The sequence below is a fragment of the Symphodus melops genome, assembly GCF_947650265.1.
Source record: "Symphodus melops genome assembly, chromosome: 13".
Lineage (NCBI taxonomy): Eukaryota > Metazoa > Chordata > Actinopteri > Labriformes > Labridae > Symphodus > Symphodus melops.
Window position 1 is genome coordinate 14,627,675 of NC_136703.1, and position 19,164 is coordinate 14,646,838.

Here is a 19,164-nt window from a genome sequence, read left to right on the forward strand (position 1 = left end):
TACACTGTGACATGTAGATTCTCAATAGATGTCCCGAAAAATAATTTTGATTTCCAACTTTATACTCCTGTTCAGCTAAATTAGGCACATGGGCTTTCTACGTTTATTTGACAGAAGTGGGTCACAGACACACTCTCTTGGGCCTCATCAGATTTGCACGTCAAAGACAGCAGCAACTCTCATGATGGAGGAGTAAACCGTCTCTTACACCAGATAATGTTAGCCCTGTGGTATACACATTTCTAACAAAGTTGCACACATTTTTTGCACATGATGACAGCTTTATATCAGAGTCCTTACTGTAAATGAGCTGTCACTGAGGGATACTGACAGCACTGAAATGGAGGAGCGAACCAGGAAGCTGATCCCCTAGTGGTCCTGGATAGATGGACTTCCTTGCTCCTAATTTATTGGCTAATCAGCCTTTGGATCAGCTGTCATTTTGGTAAATATTTGACAACATTTTCAGCAGGTCTCAGTAGGAGTCATGGGAGCAATGAAGCAGCTCTAACCCTGTGAAAAATTTGAATAAAATGAAGTCATGTCTACAACCACATCTGCATCAAAGAGGCGGTGACAGCTGTGTAATTTAAGAGAAAAGTAATAAAGGCAAGTGTAAAACCCAGGAAAAGGTTCTCCCTTTTAAATATATTTGACTGAAAGTGGGGAGGAGGATTGTGAGCAGGAGGGAAAAGAAGAAGCAGACAGTGTCAGATTCCTGGGATTCTTGCATACACTAGGTGATTTATGGTGTTAATGGAGCCGAGGCTCAATAGGACCTTTACCTCTGCTTCCCCTACACACTAAACGCAGGGAGGATCCACGCACACTCTGATGCACACACACTGGAGTGCAGTAATTCTGAGGATTGGGTCAAGGGGGATCCCCAGAGGTCAAGAAAAGCACCCCCAAGGGCCCCTCTACAAAGAGGGGGACATTACAACATTAAGTTAGATGCTTGTTTTCACCCTATGCTTTCTCCTAGTTAGCAACTAAAGTCATTATTTCCTTTTCACTCACTTGACCCCCCATGTTTGATGACATCTGTTATTTCGGGGGGTGGGGAATCTGCAAAGCCAAAAATCTGTACATGTTATGTTTTTAAATTCTTGGCTTTGATCAGAGTGGAGCGCAGCATTTTAAGTGGATTTTTTTAGTGATAAATGACTCCAGCAGTGGTGCCATGAAACCAGCTTTGGTTACGGTCCATCATTAATTTCTACGTTTTTGTGTTTTGTTCTTTACAGTGACTGATGTACGGCTGTCCCATCTGCAGCTGTTGCTAAACTGAAATTTTTGAGGGAATGATTTGAAAAATGCTCTTTGCATCAAGACTTTCTTAAGCTTCCATGAACAAAGATGACAACTCTTCAGTCTTTGCCCCTTTATTTAACAAAACTAAAGCGTGGAGCTCATCGTGTTACCATCACAGTAAGCTGCTGGTGTCTGCTCGAGTTTTATGTTATGACGAGGTAATTCCATTCATTATATGGAGATTACTATCAGAGTAAATAAGTGCAACTATTAATAATACATGTCTATATGGCAGCTGCTGCTCTTATACATGGTTATACTCTCCATGCTTATTTTCTTATTAGTTTATTGAGCTAAATCTGAGGCTCTTGAACACATGGAAACCCTGTTTAGGACTTCCTTTGGTTTGCTTTATTTTCAGCAGGTGTTTCCTTTTTACATATTATACCACAATCCATACATGCACACATATACATGATGAGAACCTAAACATTTTACAACATTACACAGACTAAAACACTGCAAAACAAGCGTGACATCTGTCTCATTATGAAGTGATAAAGGAATCATCTCAAGGTATGTCGGAGAGCTAAAGCTCCTGGTGCAATACTATTTATAAAACAGACTTAGTGAAACAACCAATGGATGAACAATTCAAATTACTTCAGAATAAAATGTCAAACTAAAGGAGCCAATCTCAAGTCAAGAACAAACAGGAAACCAAACTTTGTATGCACTGGATAATGTAAAACATAAACACGGAATTGTGCATATAAGAAATACTGCAAAAGAAAACATTTTTAAAACACATACAGAAGAGGAAAGGCAGTGATAGATTGTCAATTTGTTTGTGTCTTTCTCTACTGAATATTTGTGTGACACTTGTTTAAATGAGGGTAAACTTCATCCTCCCCCCTTTCAGACATGTACTGTGTGCTTTGTGTTGAATATGTCATTTTTGTTGTTCAGGTTCACTTCGATATTTTCCATCAATTTTCTTGCTCAGTTATCTATCGACTCTTTTTGTTCAAAATAAAAGTACACATCAATGACAACATAGAGATTGTTGTGTGTATTTACCTGAGTTTATGAATATTAACAAGAATGACATATCATGTCATTTAAAAGACATTGACAGAGTTGTACATGTACTTTACCTCTCTGGCGAAGTTTTAAGACACACATGGCATCTGGTACATTTTATCTTTAAGAACCTCTTGGTTAAAATGTCTATATGTCTCTCGTCTCATTGTCATGTATTGAAAAATGATGATTCCCACTACATTTATTTGAAAATTAAACATCACCTTTCTCAAAAAAGATTGAATTGAGACTTGTTGATTTCTCTTAGTTATAATATTATATGTATGAAAAGAAACATGACAAACTGCAGGACAAAAACACTTCAAATGGTTTTTACATACCAATTTGCCCAAGTTGAATTGTCCTTGTGCAAAACACTGAAATCACTCGTACAGCTCTTGATTAGCACAGCCACTAGTGTGTGTGAAAATTGGTAAAATTGGTAAAACTAATGAATAGTATTATTGGTATTTCTTTCTACTGTGCCTGTTGTTCTCTGACAAAAAATGTGGTGGATCACAATTTTAAAGATTACGATCAAGTTTGGAACCTTTCCCTTCAGTTTTATTTTAGATTATTAGGTTCTGGAAGAGACTATGATTACTATATGATGAAAACACTATAACTTAAACCTATCTATAGTGTGTCTGTCAACTGTAATACTTTGTTCCATTTTTAAGCCAAACCATGAACTACTGTACATGTGTGGCCTTTAGGAGCTTTTGTTCTCTTTATGACCTATTAACCTTCATAGTGTCTCCCTCCACAGCAGTAAGTGCTGCCCACCAGTCTCTCCAGGTGCTTGTTGCTCAAGATGATTGTTAAGTATCAATTTCCTGTGTCACCTTTATGGCTTTTATTTATTTGTCTGCTCCTCGGTGTGGAACAGAGCCCGAGCATTAGTCAGCTGGATGGAGTATAACTCAACTGCTACGACTCATCAATCTCTGAAATTTGACTTCCTGAATCTCATACAACTGTTACTGTCATATTACGGCCAGGCATTATTAAGATCAATGACGTTTTAAATGCTTCCCAGTTAAGGATGATCGGTGACAATAAAAAGGTAAGTTGGTGATGAAAGTGTCTCTGCTGTGTGTATAATGAGAGTCACCTGCAGGAGAACTGCAGCGGTTAAATGAATGAACTTGTAATCACAACAGTCACCCTGCTAAATGTCACATGTTGACCAATATTGAGCAATCAAGGAGTATTTAACAGCCAATGGCTTTATCACACTGAGTACCAATCAATGCTCACTTTCTTTGGATTGTTCTAGTCTAAAAAGCTGTATGAAGAAATCCAGACACAAGACTTATGACTTTAACAGCTGCATCATGAAAATATTTTGGAGTTATATCAGACTGGGTGATGGTAAAATTAATGGAAGTTATTTTGCAGTCTTACCCATTTGAAAAGCTCTAAATGTTGGTTAAAGTGATTGATATCCTAAAATATTATGACAATTGCGGATAGCATATTTCAAGAAACTAGTTCTGTAAAATGATTCAAAATATAGTCTATGGCTTTTCTTTCAGCCGATGCTCTATTTCAGTTTTGACAGTACTTTGTATGAAGCATTACACCATACATACTTTAAATTAAATTTTTTATAGTTTCAAATATCTAATGGAACAAAAGTGTTTTCATGCATACTAAATACATGAGAAACTTTTGTACCATTTATAACATGTGCAATCCAGGTTTGTGGCATTCGGGTCCACCTCAACACTATTGTACATGTTGAGTTTTAATTGTTGTAGAGGGAAGTCAAACAAGCACTGAAAGAAAATATCAAGTTAAACTATCTACTGGAGGGAACAAAGTTTGCAAGATGTACAACATGTCGACCTTAATTTTTGGGAAATTTAACTGATTTACTGGACATGTTGAATATTTAAGTCTGATGGACTATGCTGCCATACATATTTGCAGTATTGAGTTTGATTAATTTACTCAATATAAATATCATATAGCTTTGATAAAGGGCAGAGGCAGGCCAATGCACAGATATGATACAGTTAAAATAGCATCGAAAAAGACTACAAATATTTGTAAATATCAAATAACTGATGTAACATTTTAACTCACAAGATTTCGAGGTTACATGTGTAGTTTTTTATACTGCATAAATATTCCTCCCTGGACCTGACCAGAAGATTAGTGCATTACTAACACTGTCTCATTTTTCTATCAGCATTTTGGTATTAGGCATGATTAGTATTCACAGTACACTGCTGATTTGCTCTGAGAACAAGCAGGGGATGTTTAAGCAAAAAACAAAAAAAGAAAACACTCCTCTTTCCCTGCAGAGAAAACAATGCTGTATGAGGGAGAATATTAGTGAATGTGCTGCAGTGATGAACATTTCCTCCTGTTTCATGTTTAACCCTGCTCATTTCCCACAGTAAGAACTCCGGAAACACAGAAGTGTGCGCAGCAGCGCTGGGGGAAGATGACTGATGGCTTGTTGTCATGATGTTTGGGATTGTGCAGACGTGGAGCCTCTTGGCTCAGTGAAGCTGTGAGGGGCTGCAAGTTACATACTACAGGCTATAGTGAAAAGTCCTGGTATTACCATGGTATTGCTTTATTGTTGCACTGTTGATCCTGTGCTGAATGCACTTAGCTGTAATGTCCCCAGCCAATTGCACAGCACTGGATGTATGACTAAAGTCCATGTGCTGTGACAGACTGGATTGCATTTAACCAGAAGGAAAGGACAATTAGAAGTTGTGACCTGGTATTTTAGAATATTTAGAGTGTATATGCAAAGAAAAGAAAAAACAATAAATAAAAATAATAACTTCAATACTTTTTGACATCCACAGCATCCCTATAACAAATACTATAGGTTATGGATCATAGAAGAGGTTTTCCGCAGTACCACTCATTTTGTGTACAATATAGACAATGTGTTTAAAAATATGTGTATTATAGAGAGAATATACAGTATAAGTAATGCAAATGTGTGTTTGTTGTTGTTTTTTTGTTTTGGGTTTTTTTTGTTTGTTTGTTTGTTTGTTTGTTTGGTTGGGGTTTTTTTTGGGGGGGGGGGGGGGACGAGGGGTATATTTATACATTGAGTTCTCTATTTTTGTAAAAAAGTTTAGTCTTTCTACTCCGATTTTTTTATTTCAAAGTTATACTCCCTGGCTTGTGTGTGGGCTAAACCTTATCTGACATCACCATTTTTCACAAATGTCAATACCTGAAAAACAGACATGCTCTATCAATCATAAAGATAGCCATCTTTCAGCCGGTCAATGTACCACACTTGACTGTCTGCGCTGACCCTCTCTCCCTCTCTTTTTCTCTTTGTCTGTCAGCCATATTACAGCTCTATCCTGATGCTGCATTGAAGAGCCTGAGCTCCATAAACATGGCTGTCATTTTCCCCGTCCTGGAACTACATTAACAGCTTTGACCTCTCCGACTTGTTGATGACACTCGTCTGTCAGCACTGCTTCATTCCCAGTCTTGTGAGGGTCAAGAGCCGACACATAATGAGGCCTGACAGTGCAGAGGGTCTGATGTCAGTATATGTAGCATGGATAAGGGTTCAATTCAAATCCATTGAGGTAATCTGAGCACGGACAGTGCTGATCCTAAGGCCTCGACCGCCTATTGACACACATCAGAGCATGGACGCAAAACAAATTAGCATCAGTCAATATTGTCTCCTGCCTCCTGACAGAGCCACACAAGAGCTGCCATGTTTACCTCACCTCCAGTCAAAACAACAGGGAGGGTGATCAGGATGCAAAATGTGTGCACTCAGTTTTAGGAGAATGTTTTTTGGAAGGATTGGAGGGATCTTTTATTTTGTTTTTGTAATTGTGATGCAGAATTTGGTTTGAGGGAGATCAAATATTCAGATAAATTGTGAGATTATCTTTTGTTGTATTTCTACAGCCATCTCATGCAGAATGTGTGGTTTAAGGGAAACAAGCTGTCCTCAGCTGAAATCACTTGTGTGTTTTTTTGTTTTATGTGATAATATAACTTCTGTTGCATTAAAGTGCTGGTCAGTGATGTGGAACAACTCTTCAAATATGCTAATCAGACATATGGCACTTCTAGGAAGAAACAATGATTGCTGTTTTTGTCCTACAAAATAAAAAGGTTACTTAAAGTAATTTGTTCAAGGGCTTTAGGGAGATGCTGCATGTTTTTAAAAAGCCGTTTGCATAGGGGGGGAAAGCAGAGATTGCTCACACCTGTTTTTTCTTCTTCTCTTCCCCTCTCTACAACACCTTCCCCTCCCCTGCCTCCCTGCTGAAAGCCATTACAGAAATACAATTTCTAATACCTCCGCACAGGTCTTCGATCGACTGCAAACAAATTTATATTCAGGCGGTAAACAGAAAGCTGCAGAGATTTATTTATTGAGTGTGGAGGAGAGAAACAAGCGAGCGCGTGAACCCTGAGTAACCTCCGAGCTGACATGAAGATGGATCAGCGCGCGCCGCAAATGCATGAAGAGAGGGGATATATTGCACTCAGTCATTCAGCACATCGCTGCCTGTAGAATCCCATTAACTCCCACAGCTGGGACCATATTTCTGTGTTGTAAGAATGCAGTTAAAAGTTGTTCATTACGCTGAATTATTTTGTAATTACTATAGAGTTAAAAGACATAGGGAAGATTATCGGAATAAAACGATAAGAACAGTTAACAGAGAGTGTTTTTATTATCAAATATTACGGATGGTGGTTATATGTGCGGTTATCTGAAAAAGAAATATCAATAAACTAATCATAATAGGCTAATAAGAAAAAATAATAATTGCACGCATGTTATGGCTTTCAATCAACATACTAAATGTATTAATTATTATATTTTCAACAGATTGATTAGAGCATACAGGGACAGGGAAATAAATCATTCAAATTAATTCTAAATAATAAATAATTACATAGTAAAATAAGTTCAACATCATGCAAACATAAATTGTCGTCTGCCTGCATAATGTATACAGAGCTAAAAGAAACATGACTGAAGCTGGGAAACAAAAATAAAAACTTAACATTGTTTATAAAAGTTGAGTTTTCTTTGAAATGATGGCATTGCATTGTGACTATGAGATGACATGTATTAACTCTAAGATGAAATAAAATAATTCAACAGTTTGAAAATTATAAATTACTATTGAACACTTTAGACTTACATTGCAGAATCAAACATTTATTGGCTATCTAAATTCACGTCTCTCCCTACTCTATTTATTTTCCGCAGGTTGCGACACACTGATGTGTTTTTGAAAGTAGGTCACCAGACGTGAGAGAGAGAGAGAGAGAGAGAGAGAGAGAGAGAGAGAGAGAGAGAGAGAGAGAGAGAGAGAGAGAGAGAAAATGTTGTGCTTCCATATGGAGCTACTTGACATTTTCACGTCTGTACTGGAGGTGATAACACTGAGCTGACGGAGTTTTTGTTTGTCGACTGTTGCACAAAAACAAAGGCTAAATGCTCTGTCTCAATGATCTTTAAAGCATATAGCCCTGGTAAAAAAAAATAAAAAGGTAATAAAAAATGATCCATTATTATTTGTGGAGGAAGTGAATTCTTTTCTTCGTTTTGACACCCAATTCTTGATAGCAAAAATTCATAGGAAAAGTTACCCCTAAACAAATACAGAGGAGTGTTACTAACGCAAACAGTCTAAACTTCTCTTTTTATCAACCATACACGCTCTATTTTTTGGAGGACCAGGAGTTCTTTTGCCCTTTCTGTCCGTTAAAACTTCTTGATCTCTGCTCGCAGCCATCTTTTTATGTATTTGTTCGAGGCTAATTACAAATCTGCTGCGACTGAACTTCTAAATACCAGCTGTCACGACCTCTGAACCCATTAAGTGTGCCTTTCTCATGACCTAAGACCTTTGCTAAAGAGGGCCTCGGGTTTTTTTCAAGGAGCTAGCACTGATTTGCATAATCCATTAGTTGCTTCAATGTAGCTCTAGATTATGCTAATTTACTCTTTGGGAACAGAAGTTAGCATTGTTGGTGTGAAAAATAATCATTATAGCAGAATTTGACCTAAAACACATTTCTCTTGGGGCAAACAAAACAGTTCAGGATGCAGACGTGTGTGACGTCATAGCATACCTGTCTGCATAGGTGAAACGCACGAGAAGGCCCTCTGTGTTTGCAGAAGAATTTTTAAGACTACCTTTAAGGACATATGTAGTTTTCTTTCAATGGCACTATTCAGATTTTGACCTGAATTGAGTTTACTCAGTGTTTGTCCTTTCTGATGAAAGAGATGTCCAGCTATTGGCCGAGACCAGGAGGGCACGTCATCTCCATCAATCAGGAACTGCTGGTTCTCCTCGCAGGAATGTCCCCACGCTCGTGCAGCCGTCTGACCACGCGTTACTGGATGCACGAGAGGCCAGGCATGGAGCGAGACCCCGTCCAATGATTATGCAGGAGGGGAGAGGTTATAATGACTTCCTATCAAAAGTTAACGGCCGAAGGGGAGAGTAGGAGCTCCCTGTTCACTGGAGAGGTCATAAACCTGGACCCCGATTGCAGGACTTATACTGAACTCTGCGGCCGTGACGAGGAGGGAGAAGTTGTCTCCGGAATCAACCCTCCACAGCCCCGGTACTTAACTCTCTCTAACAGTTTGACTCTGTGCTCCTCTTTGGCCAGCCCTCCTTCTCTTTCAATCCACTGTGAGACTCTTGAGGGCTTCTCGGCACCGGCCTGCCCCCACTCGCCCCGTGTCCCCTGGCAGTGCAGGGCGCAGGGGCAGGGCTCTCCAGGACGTGGATACTGCGCATCGAACAATGACGAGACGGCACAAAGCAGGTTTGGATCACCCGCAGTGCAAATCCAAACCTGCTTTCATAATGACACAGAGGTTAACGTCGACGTGGGGAGTTCTGTTACTTCGGATTGTAACGTAGCTGCTTTGGATGTAAACAGAAAAACTTTTGAGTGGATGAGAGTGAAGAGGAGTCAGCACCGGGCGGGTGAGTTTTGTCATGACAGACTGAGCACGAAAGGAGGGAGAAAGCTTCCCTGTGACGTAAATTCGTTCAGGACAAATGTGCTTAAGTTTTATATTAAAACTATGGGAAACTTCCAGTGATAGTTTGGAAAGTTTGATCGAAAGTTTTCTGTAGCGCTGGAAAGAGGAACAAATGCTGACGTGTTTTGCGTCACTGTGAATGTCCTCCCTCACAAACAAATGTTGTTTTGTTGTTTTGCTGTTTTACAATGGTCTCACTTTCATATCAGATTAAATGTAATCCTGCCTGTAAACTGTTTACTCGGCGCCAAATTTGAATATGCACATGAGGACTCTGTTATATTTCCTTAACGGTTCCATGTTAATGCCTGAGGTTATTTTACATTTGCTCCACCTACAGTCACAAGCAGGATTTAGTCACACACACATACGAGGATTGGGAACTACAGTAAAAGCTGCTCAGCCACAGTGTATATTCAAGCCTGAAAATGATCAATTATTTAGCCATGCCCTTCCTAACCAGCAGCCTTTGAATAATGCATCAGACCAGTGGCTGTCGAGCCTCACAGGAAGTTGAGTAAAACTTACTCCTGTAAGCAGGAGTGCTCCCTGAGTATCGATTAGTTGTCTGTTTGTAATGAAAGCCCTTGTGTATTGATTTCAGTTTGCAGCACCTTTACATGTGTCCACCTTTTTAACATAATTGCTGTCACAGATCATCATTTCCCTGAGTGATGAATCCTGGGCACAGAGCCCACAGAAGAATACACATCCCAGGCTTTAAATAAAAAAAATACAGATAGCCTCCTAATGTGAAAAATGCCTATCAGTCCTCAATTTTATGAGAGTTATAGTATCCAATATAGATCCTTCACTTTGATCAATAGTGTCAGTTGACTGACTGTACTTGAGCTGCGTTTCATAAATTTTACATGGATGAAGATTTACTACAATGGTGGTCCAGTCTTTTTTTTCTCCTTCTCCATAGCACATTCTGTGTCTGCTGTGAGTGAGCTGCTGACCCAAATGTTCACTGACCAAAGATGCATGTCTGCTATCATAACCACAAACTGTTTGTGGTAAAAGAAATAAAAAAAGAAGAAGGCCTAAGTTCCTCTGCAGGCAGTGCAACATACTTAAGCTTGCCACAATATACACTAGCATAGTAAATGATCATGTCTACTCATGCTGCATAATCATCTCCCTTGATTTGCAACAAACACAGAACTAAGATTTCTAACTTTTGCATACAGTACCTTGTAATTTTACTGAATTTACATTGAGGCAGAAGCACACCGAGCTAAAAATTAGAGTGATATAATCTCTGAGGCCTTGAATAACATTATTCTCATAACAATGTTTTATTAGAAGCATTTTAATGTTTTAATACTTTAATTTTTCTGGAAAAAACTTGAAACAATCAAAACAAAATTTAACAAAACTCTTCCCCCAAAAATTCTCAAGAATTCAGATTTGTGGATAGTCATGCAGATTCAGTTGTTGTTAAACATTATTCGCACAATCATGAAATGTGAGAAAACAAGTATTTGGATTATTATGAAGAGATCAAAAAGAGGATAAAAACACACATGGGACAACATGTTTTGATTTAAAAAAAACCTTTGGAAAATTTAAATATAATTTGATGCAGAATCACAAACTAAATACGAAACAAAATATTTCATATAAGTGAATACAGATGTGCACTTTGAATAATTTGGTTATGATGATGAATATTTAACATGAATATCTCCAGATATTCTTAAATATATTTAAAAGATGTAACAAACAACAAAACTACTACTTCTACCTTTTGAATGCTACATATTTGGAATATAACAATGCTGTTTGATGTAGAAAAAACACATCAGGAATCAAATTAATGAGTAATGATGTGCTTTTTGACACACATTGACAAATATTGTTCTCAGGTTGCTGCTGCAGGAGGCCCAATAACAGTCATTAGCATCTGTAATTAGTCATAAATATTTCAAACAGATGCAACAAACACAAAATTCCGATGTATAGTTTTTCATTTTCCACTTGCACAGACTACAGAGTTTAGATTAGCAGGTAAACATTTGAGTGAAGTTGCCACTTCGTAGGAGGTAAAGGTGACAAAAACACCTTTGACTGGTCCCAGAGTGATTTTATTCATAAAACACATTAGCTACTCATCTGATCTAAGTCTGTGCACTTGAGAAAGCCATTTGCTCCCAGCCGCCCACTCACACAAAGACTTCTTCTAGTACTACTGTTAGCATCTCTGTCACCTCTCCCTGCATCTCTCTGAAGGGGATCATCTGGAGGAGTAACTCATTAGCGCTACTGTGTAACTTGTAAAAGAGTCATTAGTAAAAGTATGCTTTCCACTGGAGCTTCTATTGGTTTTGGCACATTAACAAAGTCTTGCGTATTCTTCCTGGTTGAAAGGCCTCCACAGACCTGCAGTAACCTGATCTCCTGGCTCAGTGTATATACTCCCAGTGCGTCATTCTTCAATTATGCTTTGACAGCACCTGAATTACTGTGGGCTGGATGCCCAGATGACTGAGGCAATGTGTATCGATCTATCCCTTTTCTTCTTCTCCTTGGCTTGGGAGGCCCCTTCCATTCCCTTTGCTGGCTGGCTATTTTTAAGTGTGCAAGTCATTCCTCAAATATTTAGTTTGATTCTTCTATGCCTTCTGGCCAGCATCAATTCTATTATCTTTGCAGCCATTTATCAGAATGTGCATAAGATTTGCACTACTGAAAGCTGAACTTCATAATTGCGGACGTACTCTGTATTGGTTCTTCTTCTTCGCTGCCCTCTAATTCTCCGGCTCGCCCACCTTGACATTCATTTCCTTAAAACACAGATGTCGACATTTATCCTATAAGTGACCTTTCCATCTGCTATGCTTTTCCAAGTGGCTAGAGGCCTGTTAACCTTCCTCCCAATGAATTGTGGTGGGAGAGATTGCACTACACCTGGCACACTGACTCCATTATGTAGCAGCAGCACATTTTCTCAGCGGCAAACACTGACGACTTGCCTACAATGTCAGGGTCTAGCTGCGGCTCCTGTCATTCATTGCACATAAGCAGCACAGATGATACTTTAATGTGTGACCCAAAACCTCAGAGGAAAAACAAGGAACACATTTATCTTAAATGCAAAGTCTGAAAGGATTTGTAAACTGTTAAACTGTCATTGACACAGAAAGACCTACAGGCAAATTATTAATGATTCTGATGCAGTTAATGGACTGTAAATGCTCAAAAGTTTTTACGCATCTCTGACTATATTGTTCTGCATATCTTAAACATCATGGAAGACTTTGTTACTCTTTAGTGTCAATGATACATTTTAAAAGCAGCATCTGTAGTTTGTAGAATGTAGAACTTCTATCTATCTATCTATCTATCTATCTATCTATCTATCTATCTATCTATCTATCTATCTATCTATCTATCTATCTATCTATCTATCTATCTATCTATCTATCTATCTATCTATCTATCTATCTATCTATCTATCTATCTATCTATCTATCTATCTTATCCTAATCTATATCGACCTTATTACAATCGATCGGTCTTAATTCTTCAGGCTCCAGTTTGTGATGTTATTGCATGAGATTGTGTTATACCGCACAGGTGTTTCTGTTATGTCCACCCCAATAGATATTATTCTAATCCCCATGCACCTGTTCTACACCACCAAAAGGTTTCGCTAGTCCCTGTGGGCTATTGCAAAAGTTGAAACAGTGGGGAAATACATCTACTTGATATTCAGACAGAATAATAGCTCCCAGGTGAAGACCTTAAATCAGCAAACCAGTTCAGGGCCACAACAAATACTCATTTTTGGAAATAGTTGTAACGAATTCCTGGACATTTGACAAACACCTGTTATTTACTCATTCAGAGATTATTTAAACTTCCAGGAAAGCAGCAAATAGGTTTAGAATAAATATTTTATTAATTTCCGATGAGTTATACAAAAGTTATTAGGACATATTATTATTTTAAAAATTATAAGGTTTATCATAGCAATTGAATTTTCCTCTTATTTTTCTTCCTATTCCCTGGATTTGGGGGTGATAATCTTTATAGTGTGTTTTGCTTATCTTGCGAGTAACCTTATTGCTCTTTCTGACTGTTTTCATGTCCTCTCTTCTCAGCCAGGATGCAAATGAGCTGTGGGTTCAGTATAGTTGGTCCGGGCCTCGGTGCTGTGGAGGCTGGACACCGCAGCCTCTGCTCGGATGACTATCCCGCGGAGAACGGCACCCCGAGAACTAGCTTCAGCACCAGGCAGCTGACCGAGCTAGAAAAGGAGTTCCACTTCAACAAGTATCTGACGCGGGCCAGGCGCGTGGAGGTGGCCGGTGCCCTGCAGCTGAGCGAGACGCAGGTGAAAGTTTGGTTTCAGAACAGACGCATGAAGCAGAAGAAATTACAGAGAGACGGCTTGATGCTCTCAGAGCCGGGGCCCGCAGCTGCTTCGCACTCTAACACCGTGGACACCTGCCCCTCTCCTGGACTGACCTCTCCAAAACACCTGGTCCTGAACTCCTGAGCCTGCAGATGTTTTGATTCCCGTTTGCATCGGTTTCAATCAGGCTGCACTTTTATTTGGTTAACACGATGGATGGATGCTTATCGCGAGAGGCGCGATGGCAAGTTTCTTCATGCAAGAACGGGTCCACAATTTGTCATCGTTCCCGGCTTCAGACTCTGATTTGAATATTAAAATCGGAGTCATTCCATCGCGCTCCATGTCTACACAATGTAAACTAGGAAACAAAATAATATTAATTGTCCATACAAATGCGGGCGAACTCGTTTATTTATTTATCTCTTTATTCGAGAAGAGACTTTACTTTAATCTATTTATTCTATATAGGCCAGTACGTGCTACCCATTTTGTTTAAAATAAATGTATTTATTTAAGGGCTTTGTTTGATCACATTTATTTATGGAAATGGGGTTCACTTTTTTATTTTTTTCACTTCTCACTGTAAAGTCTTGGACGACTTGATAGCCTAAGTTATGGATTTTTTTTTTGTCTTTCTTTCTTCTCCATTAATGTAGTTTGTGTCTTGAAGCTTACATTATAGAAAAAGCCAAATGCATCTATAATATGAACATAAAGGACATTATCGTACTAATTTGGCAGAGCACTAACGTGCTTATTTTATAATTTTCATGTCTTTCTTTAGCCAGCTTTTGTCCAGTGTTTAGATTTTTCATTATCTTCAGTCCCCCAAAGATTAAAAGGCCATAATTGACTGATAGATTTATCGACCGTTCGTATTAGGAGTATTGATCCGTGGTGATCCATCTATTTAAGGCACAAAACTGGGAGCGTTTGCATGCATGTGTAACTGCACGTTAATGGAATGTAGAAACGTCACGACAGGGAGCTGTTGCGTCTTTTATTACGGCGATACATGCATCAGAAAATGATCATTTAGCCTGAACACTCATGCGGGAGGGCAGACAATAAAACGCTGTCTGTGCTGTTTTGCACATCAACCAATAAATTGCACGCGTGGCCCCAGCAGCTCGTCAGCCTCATATAAAGTAAATGATTTCGAACCCGGCCCCTTAAACACTGTTATGTTCCCGGTATAGCAGTGTGTTTCTGTCGTGTTAATGTCTGTTCTAATATCTAGAAATGAGCCGTCACACACGTTAATTCTATGACGGGGAATATTGTTGTTTAGCTTTCAATTAGCATTGTTTGCACTGGATATGAAAGTAATACTCTTTCTGAAATGGATATTAATGACAACAAAAGAAGTAGGCAACAAAAAAGCAACTGGGGAATGTGAAAAATAAAAAAGTTACAAACCGAATCGATTAATATGGTCTTTTAAATCTTAAAAGGTGTCCTTGTGCACATAAAACCATGCTAAAAAATTAAATAATAAATATCCAATTGTACCTATGGGCATGTAGGCTGCAGGGCAAAGCTAATATATGCACTTACACCAGAGTTCACCCCTCACCTCTTGACCCTTGTCTTGCCTGGAGACATAGATGACCCGGTCAGCGGTTCACAGAGAGAGAGATGCACCATTCATTTGTGTGACCTCCAAATCTGCATCTTTTTCTCTTCCTTTATTTCTTTTTGTCATTTTATCTTTTTTACCAACAACTAGGCAAGCTTTTGTTTCTCTGCTGGCTCTCTGTGGCCACACAATAATATTTCATCAAGCTGAATAGAGGAGCGACCAGGCCATATGATAATTGTTCATATTATAATTCCATACCAGACCTGCATAATGCATTTTTTTCCAGGAGCTAACCTAATTTTTTGCCCTATCTCTTATTTCAATAAGCCAAAAAATGTGCTACCGACTCACTTTATAAACTGGATGAAAGAGTCTTTTCATACAATAAGTTTTTTGGAAATAAACTGCAGCCCTGTTTTTAATAGCAAAGTTGAAAAATTTAAGTTACTGGTGCATACTTAACACTTAATGTGATTCCATGTCAGAGGCAGCAAAAAAAAATTATAGTAACTATCCATTATATGCCTGCTTCTTCTAAATTATTATGCATATTTGGTGGAATGATTCTGAGAGAAATGTTTACACATATCCCTTCTAAACAATATATTTGGAGCTTTTCTCATTAATATTAACAGAATACTTTGCTTGAACTTTTTAGTTTGCAGGTCAGCAGAGTAGCTTTTGACAGTATAAACATTTCAAAGTTTTTTTTGTAGTTGATACAAATGAGTTTGCATGCGTGCTAAACTAAAAACTGTGTTGAGCCCAATTTATATTCAATTTGCATTTAAACAAATAACATCCCATTAAGGCCGAGTCTCAATAAACAAATAGTACAAAGTGGAATGTTTAACAAAACCATCAAATGTGTTCCTCCTTTTAATGCAAATAAGAGTGCACTCGTGAAGGTTATGAGGATGATGATGATGAAATGTGATGACAAGCCTGGCAGTCTAAAAGCGGTATCCCATGTCCACTGTTCCTCCTAAGGAGAGGGTTAGCTTGGCCTTATTACAAACTCTTTTATCATATTTTGCAAATGTGTTCCCTTGTTACAGGACTTTATGTTACAGGTTGTGGTGTTTGATGCTTGCAGCAGGTGTGCACTTTAAAAAAATCAAACTTTATCACACTTTTTACTGTATTATATATTCACACTCTTGATTTTCAAAACCTTGATTAAAATTAGAGGGATGAGTTGAAGGTGAAGTAAGAGTTGATTTATATTGGGTGAACTATCACTTCAATTTCATCCTGTGGCAGCTTCAACATTTGCCTCTCAATTGATGGAAGGCAAAAACACATTGTTTGTTCAGACCTGACATTTAGCTCCAGAGCTTTTGAGTATGTCTTCTCTGATGAATTTGTCTTCTGTAATTCTTTCCTGAAGATGTACGGTTTGTTCACAAGACTGACAGCTGTGCTGCGCTTATACACATAAGGTGAATGAAAGGACAATGAAATCGAACAAGTTGGGTTCATCTTTATTTTTCTTTTCTTATCTTCTCTTTACAGCAATAATTTCTCAGAAAGAAATGTGTTTAAAAATCGTCTGAAGCTCCTTTATTTTTATCAGTAAGAAGCTGTTTTTCTTTACAAAGTCAAGAAGCTGGAATATACAGTAATTCGTAAAAGTAAATTTACCTGCCTAATTTTTAAAATTAAAAATATATAATTTCGATGTCAAACCAAAAGCAGTGATGTATTGGTTCATGATAAATCAAACAGTCAACAGTCTCTGTTTTGGTTTTCTACTGCTGTGTATGAGCTGTTGCGAGCAGCTATTACGGAGGAGCACTGCGTGGCATGAGCAATGACAGAACATATGCGCCTTACAGATTAACTTACATGTATATATATATGTATGTGTGTATATATATGTATATGTATGTATGTATATATGTATGTATGTGTGTGTGTGTTTATATATATATATATATATATATATATATATATATATATATATATATAAGTGGGTTCCTCCGAGATCATTGTAATTAATGCATAGTTGACCTAGAATTAACTTAATACATAATATGCATGTGATATACCGGTGCTCAGGGGAATTAATTCAATTGATCAAGTTAAGCTCTTTCTAATTCGATATGAAGCACTTTTAGGTAGCTAAGTTGTTGTTGTAATTACATATGATTTGAATGTTCCATTTTAGCTTTCTGCTCGTCTGATTTTACTGTTTTTCTTTATTTGCACAGACTTTCATGCACTATTAGTCTTTTTCACTGGGCTCATTCACATATTTGACTACCAAACAATTTGAAAAACAAGAAAGTTTAAATGAAGTGCACCTGTTTTTTTGTGCCAGTGTGTGTGCCTTTGTACATTTGGATGCACTGTGTATACAATTACACAAATATGTGTTTTGTTTCCTAGGTGCTACTAATAAAGCGCTCAAAAAGATACAAAGCACCAATTTGAATAAATGTACGCGCATGCACTCTGGCACGCAAATCCATACATAACACATTCTGACAACAACATGCACACCAATCCCAGTCCCTGCCTCTCCTCTCGTGCTCCACTCCAGGGAGCAGATGTTTGGGGACAGCTTACAGCCTCAGCGAATTTCTGTGTACAAAGCAAACAGGCAAACTCAGCACTTCTGGCTGCAAAGGGAAATTTGCTCTTGAAACAAGGGGAGGGGGGAGGAGGGGGAGGTGGCTTTGAGTTAGTGTAAGGTATCATGGGGCTGGAAGAGGAGGGGAAAAGGTTGAGAAGAGGTGCACACAGAGGTGAAAGTGTGTCAAGGTTGCAAGGCTGCTGTATAGGATAATTCCCTGTTTCCTGTTAGTGTGTTGGGGCAGCATCATGGTCTGTACATTCAGTAGCTCTCTGTGATATCATGCAGCATCAGTAAATATCAAACATGGTGGCCCCTGCTACATATTTGACTACGTGCAGTTGCTTTGACCTCTTCCAAGAGTCTCTGTCTTCTCGATAGTTTGGATTGCCCTTTCAAAAGTTGCAGGCGTGCATAAAGTGAAGGGAAAAGAGGCAAAATAAGGGAATGAGCCTTTACAGAGTTTGCTGATACTGCACACAAGACACAATAGCCTAGGAGCAGCTATGCTAATGATGCCATTGATATAATTCACTGATTTAATGGTACTGGTCCTGTGGCGGTATGCTGCATGTTTGTGCCCTAAGGAAAATTGCAATATTACTTTTTTTAAATATGCTCCACTGGCTGACAAGATTTTGTTATTGTATTCATATGCCTTAAAATTTAAGTGTTTGATATGAAAATACCTAAATAAATAAATAAAAAATCCTCCCAAAATGTTTCAATGAAGATTTTCCAGATAGGCTCTGCAAGATGCTTCACATCATCTCATTATAAAAGGCTCAAAGCCCAGCACACACTTCTGCGTCTGAACATGACATCAAGTACAGACATTTTGACCTCCAATCAGTGTATTATAATCCCTAAACAAACCCTCATAAATGAACCCTGCAATGTGTATTTGTCTGAACGAAGGCATCCCCCTCCTCCTCTGCCCCTGGGGTGAGGTTGCCATAGTGACAGATTCATAGACATATGGAGGAGAGAGGAAAAGGGGCGGGGCTTCATGGGGTGAGGTGGAGGGGGAGATAGAAGACAAGGGGATGGGTCGTACGCTTGACGACGTTGGCGCTCTGTCTTTCAGATGTCTCTTTGTGTTTCATATATCAATCAGCCATCCATATCGGTCTGTGCTCAGCGAGGGAACAGTTCATGAACTTTTGTCAATCAAGTCTCTGTCAGGCGCCATCTTGGGTCTATTTCACAAAGGAGAGGATTGATTCTTGCAGAACCGAAAAAACAGTATGTGCAGGGGAACT

The 19,164-nt window shown here is 38.6% G+C and overlaps 1 protein-coding gene across 1 annotated transcript; it reads left to right on the top strand.

Annotated features, from left to right (window-relative positions):
• Positions 1-7,451: 7,451 nt before the first annotated feature.
• On the top strand, positions 7,452-17,151 carry LOC306833697 (homeobox protein Hox-C1a-like). Its single transcript, XM_079359165.1, has 2 exons — positions 7,452-9,317; positions 13,486-17,151. The coding sequence occupies exons 1-2, from the start codon at positions 8,786-8,788 to the stop codon at positions 13,881-13,883; spliced, it is 930 nt and encodes a 309-aa protein (XP_079215291.1). The 5' UTR covers positions 7,452-8,785; the 3' UTR covers positions 13,884-17,151.
• Positions 17,152-19,164: the final 2,013 nt, after the last annotated feature.

What these genes read in the sequence shown, in the direction of transcription:
- LOC306833697 (XM_079359165.1), top strand. Translation starts at nt 8,786, where the DNA reads ATGACTTCCTATCAAAAGTTAACGGCCGAAGGGGAGAGTAGGAGCTCC. An exon ending in GAGGAGTCAGCACCGGGCGG is followed by an intron (nt 9,318 to 13,485) that starts GTGAGTTTTGTC and finishes CTCTCTTCTCAG; the next exon opens with CCAGGATGCAAATGAGCTGT.